The sequence below is a fragment of the Mixophyes fleayi genome, chromosome 2 (genome assembly GCF_038048845.1).
Source record: "Mixophyes fleayi isolate aMixFle1 chromosome 2, aMixFle1.hap1, whole genome shotgun sequence".
In the NCBI taxonomy this organism is placed as follows: Eukaryota; Metazoa; Chordata; class Amphibia; order Anura; family Limnodynastidae; genus Mixophyes; species Mixophyes fleayi.
Genome location: NC_134403.1, coordinates 222179256 through 222195268, shown reverse-complemented (window position 1 = coordinate 222195268; position 16013 = coordinate 222179256). Strand labels below are relative to the sequence as shown.

The window sequence follows — 16013 nt, the reverse complement described above, 5'->3', positions numbered from 1 at the left end:
ATAAAAACCCTTCATTATGTTAACTTTCAATCCTTCTCTCTCCAATTTCAAAGTATGTCCCTTTGTCCTAGGAGCCTTCCTATATTAAAAACAACTGTCTTTCTGAACTCTACTAATACTTTTCATATATTTGAATGTTTCTAATCCGTCTGTCCCTTCTCAACTTTAACTTGTACATATTCAGCTCTCAAAATATTTACAAAGTTTTCTTATGCAACCTTTTCTTGATTTGTTTTCTATTTTGTAGATACTGCCTCCACTTACATACACAGTACTGAAGGTGAGGTCTTACCAGTGACCTATACAGTGTCAATATAACCTCCCTCTACTTGCTACTACTGACTCTTTTCCACTAATTATTTACCTTAATATCATCTCACACTACAACTCCAGGGTCCCTTGCCTTTATTTTTGGTGACACTACATTACCATTAATTCTGTATTCTACTTTTATATTTTTGTGTCCAACGTGCATTATTATATGTCTTGTTGTATCTGATTTAAAATTCCTCACTTTAGTTCATTCTTCTTTCCTCTTCACTGTTAGCACGTAGACAGCTTAAAGATGTATGCATTTGTGATCCTTGTGTTGGAGAGGGAAGCAGCTCATTGATCCTTACCATTATTAACCTGCTGCATAGGGCTTGCAATTGCTCCATCAGGAAAATATGAAGGGTATACACTCCCAGCTGTAAATTATAAGGATATCAGAAATTACAGAGGAGTTCTGTGATCATATAAAATCAAACACTGTAGTCTTAGCGCTTTTATACAGATTGCCGAAATCTAAGGTGGATTCTAATTAGAGATGCTCACTGACCCCCGTGTTTTGGTTTTGGTTTTGGATCTGGATTACCATCGTGTTTTGGTTTTGCAAAAACGCCATTGCGTGTTTTGGTTTTGGTTTTGTTTTCCTATTTTGTTGAAAAAATCAATATTTTTGGGCATTAAATAACCAAATTTAGTGCTCCACCTGTTTCTTGGATAATTAATGTAATTGTAAAGCTAATAAATGATCCAAAGAACAGTTTAATTCCTGGTAGGCCTTCATTAATTCTACACACAAACCAGATTGTCTTCCTCTCCATCTATGCATATTGGCAATGCAGCCATCGTCTTTGGGTGTATATTACACCCTACACTTATAGTTAAATATCTAAAGAAATGGACAAAGGCAGTTTGGTTTCTGTCTCTATACCCCCCCCCCCTGCCCTCCACTTGTAGTTGAATAGAAAAAAAGCAGCCTGGATAGACTGAACAATATAAAAAATAAATGGATCAAGGTAGTTTGGTGGCTGTCTATGAACCCCCCCCCCCTGACCTCCACTTGTAGTTGAATAGAAAAAAAGCAGCCTGGATAGACTGAACAATATAAAAAAAAAATGGACCAAGGTAGTTTGGTATCTGTCTGCATCAGATCCCCTCTCCACTAGGAGTAAAATAGAAAAAAAAGCAGCCTGGATAGACTGAACAATATAAAAAAAAGGACCAAGACAGTTTGGTATCTGTCTGCATCAGATCCCCTCTCAACTAGGAGTAAAATAAAAAAAAAAACAGCCTGGATAGACTGAACAATATAAAAAATAAATGGACCAAGGTAGTTTGCTAGCTGTCTATAACCCCCCCCGACCTCCACTTGTAGTTGATTAGAAAAAAAGCAACCTGGATAGACTGAACAATATAAAAAATAAATGGACCAAGATAGTTTGGTGGCTGTCTATGACCCCCCCCGACCTCCACTTGTAGTTGAATAGAAAAAAAGCAGCCTGAATAGACTGAACAATATAAAAAATAAATGGACCAAGGTAGTTTGGTGGCTGTCTATGACCCCCCCGACCTCCACTTGTAGTTTAATAGAAAAAAAGCAGCCTGGATAGACTGAACAATATAAAAAATAAATGGACCAAGGTAGTTTGCTAGCTGTCTATAACCCCCCCAACCTCCACTTGTAGTTGATTAGAAAAAAAGCAACCTGGATAGACTGAACAATATAAAAAATAAAAGGACCAAGGTAGTTTGGTGGCTGTCTATGACCCCCCCCCCCCCCGACCTCCACTTGTAGTTGAATAGAAAAAAAGCAGCCTGGATAGACTGAACAATATAAAAAATAAATGGACCAAGTTAGTTTGGTGGCTGTCTATGACCCCCCCGACCTCCACTTGTAGTTGAATAGAAAAAAAGCAGCCTGCATAGACTGTAGAATTAGAATATTAAAAGAAATGGACAAAGGCAGTTTGGTATCTGTCTGCATCATAATCATCAACATCATCATTAGCGCCCTCGTTTTCTACACAAATCTCCCCCTCATCCTCTTCTAATTCCAAAGTGGCATCCTTAATTTGTGTATCACCGGCTACACTCGGGCTGTTTAGGCACACATCAGCAGAACTGCTGAAAGGGCCCTTCTTTATGGGTACAGTGTTTTCTTGCAGCTCGGCTTTCACATGTAACAGTAGTTGTGCACCACTTTTGGAATTCAAATTACTTGGTCTTGCAAATTCTATAGACAAGCCTGCTTGTCTTCCTCTTCATCAATGACTCTTAGCAATTGAGCACTCGTCTTTGGGTAGATATTACACCCAAACCTTATGAGTGCAAATTAGTAAAAATACAGTTTAATCCCTCCACCATCCTTTGCATGTTAATAGTAGGATTGGTTGGAGTTATGGTCAAGGTCACATGTTTTGGTCAAATCCTTCAAACTAGCCCAGATGTCAAACTGTTGTGGTCTGCCACCTGCGTCATCCCTGCTTGTGTTTGGAAAGTGCAAATTGGTGCCAGAACCTCACCTGCCACTGGTGCCACACTGCTGCAGGACTTACACAATCAACCGCATCCTCATCAGCGCTCTCGTCGGATACCCATATCTCCCCCACATCCTCTTCTAATTCCAAAGTGTCAGCCTCACTTGGTGTATCACCGGCTACACTCGGGCTGTTCAGGCACACATCATCAGAAATGCTGAAAGTGCCCTTCTTTATGGGTAGACTATCAGAATGGTCACGATTACACATACCACTGTTGGATGGACTCTCCACAGGGATTAGTGTCATTTCTGATTCAGAGCATACATTATCTTCTAATGCCTTACTGTTTTCTTGCAGCTCAGCTTTCCCGCGTAACAGTAGTTGTGCACCACTTTTAGACTGCAAATTACTTGGTCTTGCTTGCTCACGAGTGACCTTACAAGAGGAAGGCTCAGTAATATTTTTAGATCTGGCAGTAATAGAGAAATGCGAAGGCCTCATTCTTTCTTTGCCACTGCGTGTGTAGAATGGCATGTTGGCAATTTTTTTTTTATCGGCAGTTAACTTTTCCTCAGTTACACTTCTTTTTCGCTTCAACATAGTACATTTTTATAGGGTGTGTGTTTTTTTCCTTGATTTAAAAAGACTATGTACTTTTACATCGCCTTTCCCAGATGACGTACTGGGAACACTACCATCAGGACTGGTGACAGAACCTGGTTGCGGATTCTGCTCATATGTGGACTGCTTTGAATCCATTTTAATGATCCCAAATCACTTACAGTGCAAAATATTGTATTAGATAGATATTGTTGACAAAGATTACTTTTTTTGACAGCCAGAAAAGTAGTTATAAAACACTGCGGAGTATTGCACACCCCAAATCACTTGTAGTGCAAAATAATGTATTAGATAGATATTGCTGACAAAGTTGACTTTTTTTGACAGCCAGAAAAGTAGTTATAAAACACTGCGGAGTATTGCACACCGCAAATCACTTGTAGTGCAAAATAATGTATTAGATAGATATTGCTGACAAAGATGATTTTTTTTGACAGCCAGAACAATTTAGTGTAAAACACTGCAGAATATGAGACACCCCAAAAGCACTTGGAGTGCCCACAAAAGAAAAAAAAAACCTCCTCTATTCTCCTCTATTACTGCTCTAATAATTGCAAATGGTATTAATATTGTAATTGTAGAGATTAGGATAGAAACAGTTATGTGTACACTAATTGCTCTGTCCCTGCGCTAATACAACCTCTGACCTAACCTGCTCTCTTCCTCTGTCAAATGGCGATGGATTGCTGTGGAAGCTGGTATTTATGCTTTTCAAATCTCGCTAAAACCGTGTTCCGAAATACGAATGCGTCACAATGACGTTTTGCCTCCATTTCGATTCCGAATGGACGGGAGAGTACAGAGCGTGCTCGTCCCGGTACTCGGATAGGCGATATTCGGATGGATTCGGATCTCGGAGAACCGAGCCCGCCCATCTCTAATTCTAATACCCATAATAATTTACATTAAGTAAGTGCATTATTCCTTATATTACACACATTTTCTAATGGACACTAAGAGCTCATAACATCAGAGCTCACTGATTACATTTACATTGAAACCTACTGTTTATATTAGAGATGTGCACTGACCCTCGTGTTTCGATTTCGAAACAGGTGTTGGTTCTAACCCAACTTTGTGTTTCGGCTTTCCTGACAGTTTTGTCAAATAAATGCAAACAGTTTTGGTTACATAAAAACATGTCATTTTGAGCTGTTTTTTCTCCTATATTACTATGTATATCATTAACATTCATTTACAGTCATTTACAGTCTATTCTCTAATGATCCCTTCAAAACTGTCCTATTTTTACTAATTTTGCCCAAAGTCTCCAGCGATCTGGCTGGCTAAAATTAGTGACAGAGCAGTGGCACAAATATATTGACATAATATATTAAGTTAATTGTTATTTACATGTTGTCTAACACTTGCCTGGACGGAACAAAGCCAGCCTGGTTGGGGTATATGAGGTAAGGTAAGATTAAGTTTAGTCTGTTTAGTCTGTTTGTCAGGACTTTTGTAAAGATTTTGAGATCAGTATTAAGTAGGGCTATAGGATGATAATTAGTACAGGAGCTCTTTACCTGGTTTGGGGATAATTTTGGGTTTCGTAGTGTCATTATGAAAATTGCTGCTTTCTAAGATGCTGTTGAAGGTCTTCTTTACATAGGGGATGAGAGTAGGGGCAAATGTTTTATAATGTGACATAGGATATCTTTTGGGGCATAGGGCTTTGAAGAGTTTTAGAGGTTTTAAGCCAGTGAAAATGTTTTTTTGGTGATTTCCACAGCAATTTACTACATCAATTTTTAATAGCGTCCCCCTTTTCCATACTTAGTCTTGAGAAATTGGTAAGTCTGTAATACCTGGTGGCTTTGTTTTTGCAAGGTTTAGATAACTGGTGAAATGCCTTTAATATAATGAATTGCATTATTAGCAATATCTTGATTAATTACAGTTACATGCAACTTTACTTACCAAACGTAATAATACATTTAAGACATTTTTAACTTATTTAAAGGAATTCCACTGGATATTTCCTTATTAATCTAAATAATCTGGGAACTGATGTACAGACCAGTTTGATTTTTGATGAAAAATATTGATTTACAATAAAACACAACAATAAGTCTTTACAAAAAAGGAAATATATACAAATGCATATACTTAAAGAATATTATTTATTATAGCGCAGTGTTTATTGAGAGATGGGACAGATCTATTTTATACAGATCTCCTGTAAAGTCTCTTTGTCTTGACATGATTTAGATACATTTTCCATTGCTCCATTCTAACTGTGCCACTATGTGGCTATGTACTATTTTGTACTTTAATCTTTGATTGTGGTGAGTGCGATATAGTCCATTTCGCACACAACCCCCTTCTGTCTGCATAATTTGGAGTAGAAAGGTTTGCATTATTCATTAAATTGGTTGCAGAGGGACAGAAGCTAAAACTTTTGCAGCTTAGTAGGCTAAACAGTAGAGTAGGGAGGTGGGCAATCTTTGGATTCTGTTTTAATAGCCTCTTCATATGATGGCAGTGCTACCTGTAACACAAAGAAACCACAACAAATACAATGGTAAGAGCATATAATATGAGGAACTGGTAAACAAAATGGTCATACTTCACAGAATATTTTGTTCTTGCCAGTTGTTCATCACTACTTAACAATGACAATATGTATTTTATTATGCAGAAAGTTTGCTTATTATAAAGCTTTACTGTAGCTGTTATAAGGCAACATAACCAAGAACACTAAATGAGTCCTATCACTTGTTGCGTTCATCTCACTGTTCACCTCTAATTACTATTTTATAACGTGACTAGGGTGAATATGTCAGGATCCAGCTAAGTGTTAGCACTTCAGGAAGCACAGTACACTATTAGCCAGGACAAACTGTGCTCCATCTGTATTTGTTGAGTATTGCAGCTATGCAAACTGCTTGGCTAAAGCTGGGTACACACTACACAGTTTTCAACCAATAATCGGCTAAATCAGCCGACATACGACCGCTCGTTCAAAAGTCGGGTCAGTGTGTACAGTGACACGATGGTCGAAAGTCTGCCCAAATGGACGATTGTCGCCTCATTTGGTTGGTCGTACTGTTTAATATTTTCGTTCCAATCTCGTTTCCGCTGTCTAGTGAGTATAAACTGCCGACCGATCCACAACAGTGAGTATGAAATTACAGTCATTGCTCACGACAACATGGCTGTAAAAAGTCAATAAAGGGACGTCCGCTCTTCCCTTTCTCGTCCTAAACATGGCTAGTGTGTATGCAGTCCATGGACCGAGCGATCGGAACATCGATCGCATGTAAAATCGCTCAGCATAAAAAGTTGGTCAAAATTTCTGTAGTGTGTACCCAGCTTAAGTAAAAGGCTAAGTGAAATATTTTAGTGATCTGGGCACTAGTGAGTAGATGAGCATACGCAGCAAGTAGATATTGAGATGTTGCAATGTATATTTTACAGCCAGAGTATATTACGGAATACCCTACTTAGCGTAATTGTTTACCTCCCCCTTCTATCTCCTTTTTTTTTTTTTGCAATTCCCATTAAAACAAAATGGCATCAGAGTATATATTAAGTGTTCAGCAGTGGTACCTTAAGGCCTAAGCACACTGAGTATAGTGCTAGTTAGTTTTGTATGGTGATGTGTTATTGACTAGGATAGGGTACATGGACACAAATAAAGATACCTTAAAGTAGCCACATCCAGTATCAGACCAGTATGAGTAGCTTTAGGCTCTAGTATATTGTGTGAATCTTTAAATCTTTTTTGGCATGGCAGTTTGGTAAAGCAGGTTAAAGGCTATGTTATGGTACTAATAATGATGTCATCTAGAGAGCTCAGATAATATGTGTTATCCTTGATGTACCATATCAGTTAAGATCTGGTAATTTTACTTATTGCGTTTATTTGTATTCACAATACCATTACTCTAGATGCACTATCTGTTCCAGTCCAAGGTGTGTTTAGTGGACTAATTGCTTTATTTATTAGTGGGAGAAGATGTGTGTTATAGCCAGAGATAGGGCTTGTTCCTATCTATCAAGCCTTACCAACCTTCGGTAAACAAATTCACCAGGCTTGTCCCCCTGAAACCTTCCCCATGCAAAGCATGAGAAAGACTATTTAACAAGGATCACAGCGGTACATGTGCAATCCTTCTATCGTTGTCGCCATCTCTGGATGATGATCGCATGGTTATTTTATAGAAAAAATGCTTCAATTACTTAAATAAAGCGTCTAATGGAATTGAAGCATAATTATTCTTTACTTATACTATTTTTTATATATTTTTAACATTTATATTTTAATTTTATTCTTTTGTGGGAAGTGGAAATGGGCTTCCAGTACCACTGTGCAGGTGTGAACTGGCAAAGCCGAGTCATACATGTGCAGGTTAATGTAGTATTGACAGTATCGGCATCATATTCTATGTTAATTGCGTTGGTACAAGGTTTTCTATCGCTGCAATAAGTGGCGATAGCAGTTATCTCTTCATAATAGTAAATAGAGCCCTAATTACCTTAACATCTTACCTTTGAGAAGTCCTGCACCGGAGGTGCATCTTTTGATTTATTCCCTTTTGAAGCATTTAAAGACTTGAAAACTCTCCACAGACACCAGATCATAAGTACCTGTAGACAATGAATGAAGCGTATTATTTATATACATGCTATATGAAAGATTGTGGATAAACACTGACACACAAATCTTTTGATGGGATGTGTTGCTATTACTTTTATGGATATGTGCAATTATTTGATCATCAAAGACCCAGTAAACTGCTGATAATTTTGCAGAACAAGCAAAACGACAGTTATAACTTATAAGTCATATTTGTAAATGTAAACATGCACAAGTTGCATATAATCTGCACATAATAAACCATACCATATGTCCTCCTGTCCATGTACATTAAAATAAATATAAAAATAAATGATTTTTTTAAATTGTAAATATTTCCAATTTAAAGGCAAAGTTCATTCACAACACTTTTTATTTCCCCTTCTGTGTTCTAGTGTCTTAAACAGAAGTTAAATACAGGGTATGGGCTCAAATCCTATTTATTTATGGCAAATTGGACCATAACAAAGATAAATATAAGATATAAAACAAATTACCGATTGACACAGCACCACAAATGGAAGATTTGTTTATACCTGCCTGTAAACAACTTTTTAGCCAATAAAATCAAGGAAGTTTGTTTAGGCCAAATAAATAATATTCTATTTGCAACAGAAACTTCCATTTTCAGATCACACTGAAAAGATGTATTTAAGCAAATATTTTGTCATTGCTGTCAGTGACTTAATTTTTTTTAAAGCTATACTAATATACCTTTGCTCTGCCAGCAGATATAAGTGACTTGTATGGACATACCTATTGCGCAAAATCTACAAAGGATTTTGGACAAGGCGAGTAAAAAACTGCAGTCAAAATTCATGTTGATGGAATTTCATGGTAGAACAGGACAATTTGCAAACGTGCAAGTTCCTGCAGCAGAATCTTCCAGTTCCGTTTTTTTTTTTTTCACGATTCTGCAGAATGCCATTCATCATCATCATCATCATCATCATCATCGTCAACATCATCGTCACCATTTATTTATATAGCACCCGCAAATTCTATAGAACAAATACTGTAATAAAACTTGATTTAGACATGTCACACTTGATAGTGTAGTGTAACCTACAAATTTCTTTTTGGCTTTCCTTTGGTTGGTCTTTAGATTTTAGTGGTCTATGAGTTTTGCAAAACTATTAGGGAGTGATCACTAGTCTTCAACAATATTTAGACCCACTAGGCAACATGAACATATTGTGATCCCCAAACCTCCTCTAATTGGGATATCTGTAAAACATGCGCTGCTGTGCATTTCTGAGTACGAAGCTAAGGACCACTGTCCTCTGAGGTCATATACTGGAGCACACTGCCCTTTTCCTTTCTGATGTTCATCTTTGCAGATGCTTTTTTCTTTTAAGACTTTTCTTATAGTTTTTGGTATACAATACACAAATATTCCATATGAACACAAGCGGACAAACACAAGTGGTAACTCAAAAGTTACTAAGGAAATTATATCATTCTCGGATGGAGGAAATGCATATTGTACAAAGATGAGAGTATGGTACCAGCTGAGCGCCGATATGCAACCTGAGTGAGGCCAACAATAGCGTATAGGTGTATGCAATAGTTAAGGGGGGAGAAGGAAGAAAGAGGGAGGAATGTGAGGGGGTGATGAGACTAAACCTGGTACCCCTAGTGACCGGACCGGTAAAACATTTATTATCCTACCTAATAATTATAAGGAAGAGAGCTGAAATATTCTGGGTTTGGTCAGGCATTGGGGCGGGGCCAGAAGGGCTATTGTAAATGAACTAATCGCCCCAAATTTGAGAGAATTTGTGGATTTTCTTATTTAAGTCCGCTGACATTTTTTTCCATAGTTGTCAGAAAACAGATTTTATTGAGGACTTGCTGTCTGGAGGAGGGATCTGGATTTTTTCAGCGTTACGCGACTAGGCATCTAGCAGCGTTATGTATCTGGACAGAAAGCTTCTCTGGGAACTTATTCATATCCTCTTGCATATACTTTTTTAAAACATTTTGCTGACTTGTTACTAATGCCATACTAACACATGTGAACTACACTTATTTAATACCACATTTTTTTCACCTATAGCTTGTTGGAGCATAATTTGTTTTAAATATACCATGAAGAGAATATAATACAAATTTAATAAAGATCGCCCCAATGTCATGACATGACTTGCTAATCCTCCTCTCCTCCCATGCACTGCATGTCACAATTCCACTGGTTGCTACCTGTCCCTAATTTGGCTAGAGTGCATTAAAATATAAGGCAGTGTGCGAATAAGCTTTGTTCCATATTGTTTGACACAGTGGTGGACAATTAGGAAAACTGTTCTATAGGCAACTTTGTAGAAAAATCAGTGTTACTTATGTCAAACAGTTCGGTGTATGCTTTCTGAGCTATACTAGAAAACTTGGAGGTGGAATCTGATTGGTTGCGTTGGGCAACACTTCTTTTTCACATAAAGTACAGTTTCATAATTGTACCCCATTATTATCCTAAAAAGTGCTATCATTTTCGTATGTGTCCCTGTTAACAGCAACAATAAAGAAAATAATTTTAAGTACCTTTGGCACTAGGAGTTATCAGGCAGGCAAATTCCTTGGCAGACCCCTTGGGTCCTGTTAAGCTTCCAAGTAATTAACTTCTTGGGAAACTACTGGCCCATCCGCCCCAGCTGCTAGGACTGATGTGATCTTGCTCTCTTCAGCCTGGATAGCTTAAAAAAAGGGCGATATCTGCATAGGGAGCTCATCATGCCTGGCCACATCCGACAATGCAGTGTGATAGCAGTTCCTATGCCTTGGGGATGCCAGTGAGATAGCAACTTGGACCTACATGACAGTGGAAACTGGAGGCGTCCAAGAGCATGCTGCAGCAGGTTTTTTAGTATACTTATCCCCTTAGTGACTATACTTCTATGCATCAATTAACTTCTATGTTATCAAAAAAGTATTACAAGCATCCAAGTTACAGAACATACAAGTTACTATTCATATGTAACATGGAGAGGGAACCAAGAAATGTGTAGTGCTGTTAATAATGATTGTTTGTACCCGAGAGAACCTTGGAGTGTTCCTTTAAATTGCATGTGTCACAACAATATGCTATGATCTATGTGTCCTAAAAGAGTTTAGAAGCCAAGAGATAGGTGTATGTGTATACCACTATTACTTTGTTATTAAAATTGTTGATTTTCTAGTTTTTCCTAGCTGATTTCTGCATTACTGTGTTATTATATGCTGCTTAGTTTTTGCCAGTCAAGTTACTACTGAGGAAGTATATTAGTCTATCATTAACTGCTATAGTGCATCATTGTATTGCATCCTACTACAGGGCTAAAGCACAAGGGCGCCCATCACAAATAGGCCCAAGGCTGATTAGACCTGGCCCTGGCCTATCACCTCAGGCCTAATTGGGTCCACTTATGATGACTTGCTTTTCCCCAGGGACCAGTTACTTTATAACAAGTGTCGTGGATCATCCCTGGACTGATCCTCCACTGGCACATGTTAAAGTGCAGATGTGGTGGTACATGCACTGCTCCGCCCTAGTATTCAGTAACTATGTGTGTTGTGCTCAGCACATACTCTTCTAATGCTCAGCCTAACTGTGATTCATAACAGGATAATAAAAGAAGAAAATATAGATGGAGGGAGGATAGCGGAGGAGGAGGATGAAGGAGGAGTAGTATGAAGTAGTTGGAAGGAAGAAGAAGAGTAAAGGTGAGGAAGATAAAGAAGGAGGAAGATCCGGAAAAGGGAGGCGGAAGGGACGAGGAGAGAGGAGGGATACAGGGCCTCGGTGAGTGCCTTTCATCAGCCGTGGTCTGTAAAATAACATAAATTTACCTCTCAATTGTCCTAATTACATCAGGATAGTTCAGATTTTGGGGACTGTCCTGCTTAGGCAGGAACTTGAGGAACAATTGGGAGGTATTTACCCATACCTTCCATGATGCTGCCCACTACCCCTCTGACAGCACAGTGCTGTTCACAATAGGTCCTTCATACATTTAAGCCCTGACCCTGTCCTCCACAGTGTTTTTATTCAGGTTTATTCTTATTTAGTATGGGAACATTAGAGGCTAAACAATGAATTCAAATCCCATTTTAGAATTCTTGCTGAAAAAAAGGTATATGCAGATATCCTTATCCCTGTCAACCTACCCTATCACAACTTCAACCCGCCCTCCTACTACTTCAGCTGTTTAGACTCCAGCTTCACCTACTCTGCTATCCACATGGTCCACTAAGCTTAATGTCCCCTTAGCTTGTATTAAATCTTATTACCCCTGCCACTAGAATGTAACCTTATGTCTGATGTCTGTCCACTCTCTGTCGTCCTTGCCATGTCTTATGGTGATTTTTTTCTCTATGCTATACAATTTGTTCAGTTAACTGCATTAATGCATTTAATATTCTGCACAAACATACCCTCGTACCTGTTATTATGTTTACTGTTTTCATGTATGTCATATCTGTACGACTATATCAGGTGCTATGGAATCTGTGGCGACATACAAATAAACAATGATGATGATGATGATGATAACTACTGCAATAACAGCCCATAGGGCCCGGGATACTATTTAATCTTCTCCTGAGGCCTTGCTATGCTCTTCTAAGCATGACTGGGCACATGTACCCTTTTGGGCTCTTAGTTCACTTCCGGAACTGATAGACCAAATGGTGCTAAACTGTGCTGGGATCTCCAGGGCTGATATCACTTATCACCAGGATCCCAGCGAAATTTTCTGTGGAGACTGGTTATCATGTACTACACACTGATATATACTCTGCAATTGTAAGATTGTGTTACACAGGAAATTTTCATGTTAGTACTTTCCCAGCTTTAAAATTTCTCATGTTTAATTTTTAAGGCATTTTTATTGAGGCTGAAAAAGTGCAACACTTTTAAATTTACAATTTATAATAAGCATTTAATGCACTATATGTGGCAGGATCACCGCAAATATTATTACCTATAGCAAACATAGCAGTTGTTAAAAAATAGGATTGGGTAGGATTTGTCGATGCTGAACCTGTCAACAGCCAGACTGTTGACACCAAAATGACGAAAGTCAGAAATCTCGACAGGTTCAGAGTGTCTACGTGGTTAAAAGTCATTGCAAGGTCTGACAGTCACAATGTCTGCTGCCGGACCCGCAGGCATAATACAGGAGATACATAAAAAAAAAAAAAAAAAGCAACACTAGAATTTGGTGGCAATATAGAAGGGGAGTACAATCTGACACATTTTGTCCCTCACATTTTGCTAGTACCAGCCTAGGCTGGCAGCACTAGGGTTAAGCTGCTTTTGGGTGGGGGAGGTATTAATGTACTGGCGGCTGTATTGTCGACTGATGTTGACATTGCTGTTTGAATGTCAAAATTGTGACTGCTGTCTTTACTACCTGTCGACAGTCACAATGTTGCAATTTTAACCATGGTGACACACTGAAACCTGTCAACAGTTCTAACTGTTGACATTTTGGTGTCAACAGTCTGGCTGTCGACAGGTTCAACGTCGACAGATTGACTAAATCCCAAGCAATACTACCTGCCAAAAAGATTAATCTGAATTAATTATAATCTCTCTATGTCCCTAGTCATGGGGAAGGGCAGGGGGAGATTGCTAATATCTGGATCCACCTTGAGACTTAAAAAATTGCATATCAGCCTCATTAGAACAAAGCTATTCAATGCTGAAAAGAGGAAGTATTGCTTAGTACAACATAATACACGACCAACCAGTTTAAAAACAACAACACAAAAAAACACACAACAGGTATTACAAAGGAGCTTACTCTATATATTATAGAGTGTTCTTGATCAGTAATGTTGATAATGACAATAATGTGTTTTATGAGAGTCAATAGGACTGACCTTGAACTGCTTAACACTGCCGGGACTACTCTTCTGCACACAGCTGTGCTAATTCTTCTAATTTCAACTACTATCCACATCATTATGTTGCTCCTATTAGCAACTATTAGTGTTGTTGTGACAACTACCCACAGTATTGTCTTCTTAATACTAACAATAAGCACTATTGTTGGGACGCCAATCATCTTCTTGTTTAAAAGAGAGAAACACTTTTTTTCATTGTTCTTTTTATATATTATATTTGTTGTACTGATCCTCACCGCTACATGCTGCAGACCCATCATTTTCTGACTCAGAGAACAGTTTTACGCTCAGATTTGAAGTCATCAGGTTTTACTTTTTTCATTTAATCACAGTGGCGAATCTGGGCGTAGGAAGCTTGGGGGTGATCGGCACACTATCCCTCCACATCTCCATAGCAGCACACTACATATGTCTGTTTGACTGCAAAAAGGCAGGCAGGAAGAGCATCCTGCCTGGTCTCTTCGATTATGTTTTTAAACAGAATCCGTGATGCTGGATAGCATCCTCTGTCCATTTTTCAGCCACTGGGTTCAATCCAATTGAAAGAGGGGGTTGGCCCCTCCAATCAGAATGAAAGAGGGGCATGGCTATGCCAAATCAAAAATTCTGTTTCATCCTGTTAACTTAAAGATACTTTAGTCAGTTTAAGGTAGGGATGAGCGGGCTCGGATATCTGAAATCCGAGCCCACCCGAGCCTTGCCGATCCGAGCCGGATCCGAGACAGATCCGGGTATTCCCGCCAATTGCAAAACTGAAAGCGAGGCTCCGAGTCATAATCCCGTTGCCGGATCTCGCGATACTCGGATTCTATAAATTCCCCGCTGGCCGCCGCCATCTTCACTCAGCCATTGATCAGGGTAGAGGGAGGTTGTGTTAGGTGGTCCTCTGCCCTGCTATATTCTGTGCTGTGTCCTGTTCAGTCCAGTGGTGCTGTGTCCTGTGCTCTGTCCTTCCTAGTTCAGTGGTGCTGCTGGGTCCTGTGCTGTGTCCTGTTCAGTCCAGTGGTGCTGTGTCCTGTGCTCTGTCCTTCTAAGGGCATTGTTATTAACCCATTATTCCCAAGTTATAAAAAAAAATTAAAAAGTTATAAAAAAAAAAAAATAATTATAAAAAAAAGAAATTAAAAAAAAATATCCAAAAACAATCCTGCAGTATAAGTCCATTGGTACTGCAATATTACAAAGTTCCCTGATTCTGCAGTATAAGTCCACCAGTGGTACTGCAATATTACAAAGTTCACTGATTCTGCAGTACAAGTCCAGTGGTACTCTCCTGTGCCGCATATAATTTTTAAAGGCTTTGCCGAGTGTGTGTGGCTTAGGGGTACGCTCTCGTATGCTACATATAATGGAAAACAAAAATTTGGAGGATAAAGCTGCGAGGAAAAAGCTCAGTTTTCCTAAGAGACCCGCTGGCGGGGATGCTGATAACATCTGGTCCGGACTTAGGGACCTGCCAATCATTGCAGACATGTCTACTGTTGCTGCATTGGATGCTGCCACAATAGAAAAAATGGTGGAGGATTATTTTGTTGACACCATCCAAATAGACATGTCAGACAGTCCATATTGTTACTGGCAGGAAAAAAAGGCAGTTTGGAAGCCCCTGTACAAACTGGCTCTATTTTACCTGAGTTGTCCCCCCTCCAGTGTGTACTTGGAAAGAGTTTTTAGTGCAGCGGGGAACCTGGTCAGTGAGCGGCGAAGGAGGTTGCTTCCTCAGAACGTTGAAAAAATGATGTTCATAAAAATGAATTATCAATTCCTCAATCAAGTACAGCACTGCCCTCCAGATAGTACAGAGGGACCTGTGGTTGTGGAGTCCAGCGGGGACAAATTGATAATGTGTGATGAGGAGGAAGTACACACTGTAGGGGGAGAGGAATCAGAGGTTGAGGATGAGGACGACATCTTGCCTCAGTAGAGCCTGTTTTGGACTAAAAACAATATTGTGAGGTGTGAGGTGTTCAGAATAGACTGGGAATTAGTGGAAATGATTGTTATTGAATGTCATTGAGGTTAATAATAGCGTAGAAGTGAAAATAAACCAAAAAACTTGATTTTAACACTTTTTATGTTTTTTTCAAAATAAATCCGAATCCAAAACCTTTAAATCCAAACCAAAACCTTTCGTCAGGTGTTTTGCGAAACAAATCCAAACCCAAAACCTCAAGGAAATCCGA

At 38.9% G+C, this 16013-nt stretch overlaps 1 protein-coding gene across 1 annotated transcript in view; it reads right to left on the bottom strand.

Moving 5' to 3' along the window:
- Window positions 1–5469: 5469 nt before the first annotated feature.
- The window catches only part of LAPTM5 (lysosomal protein transmembrane 5), a 29672-nt gene continuing 19128 nt past the window's right edge, over window positions 5470–16013 (bottom strand). The window contains exons 7-8 of the mRNA XM_075198109.1: window positions 7860–7958; window positions 5470–5856 (exon numbers count right to left, since the gene is read on the bottom strand). Coding sequence (XP_075054210.1) covers window positions 5782–5856; window positions 7860–7958 — 174 coding nt within the window. The 3' untranslated portion in view covers window positions 5470–5781. The remainder of the gene's footprint in view (window positions 5857–7859; window positions 7959–16013) is intronic.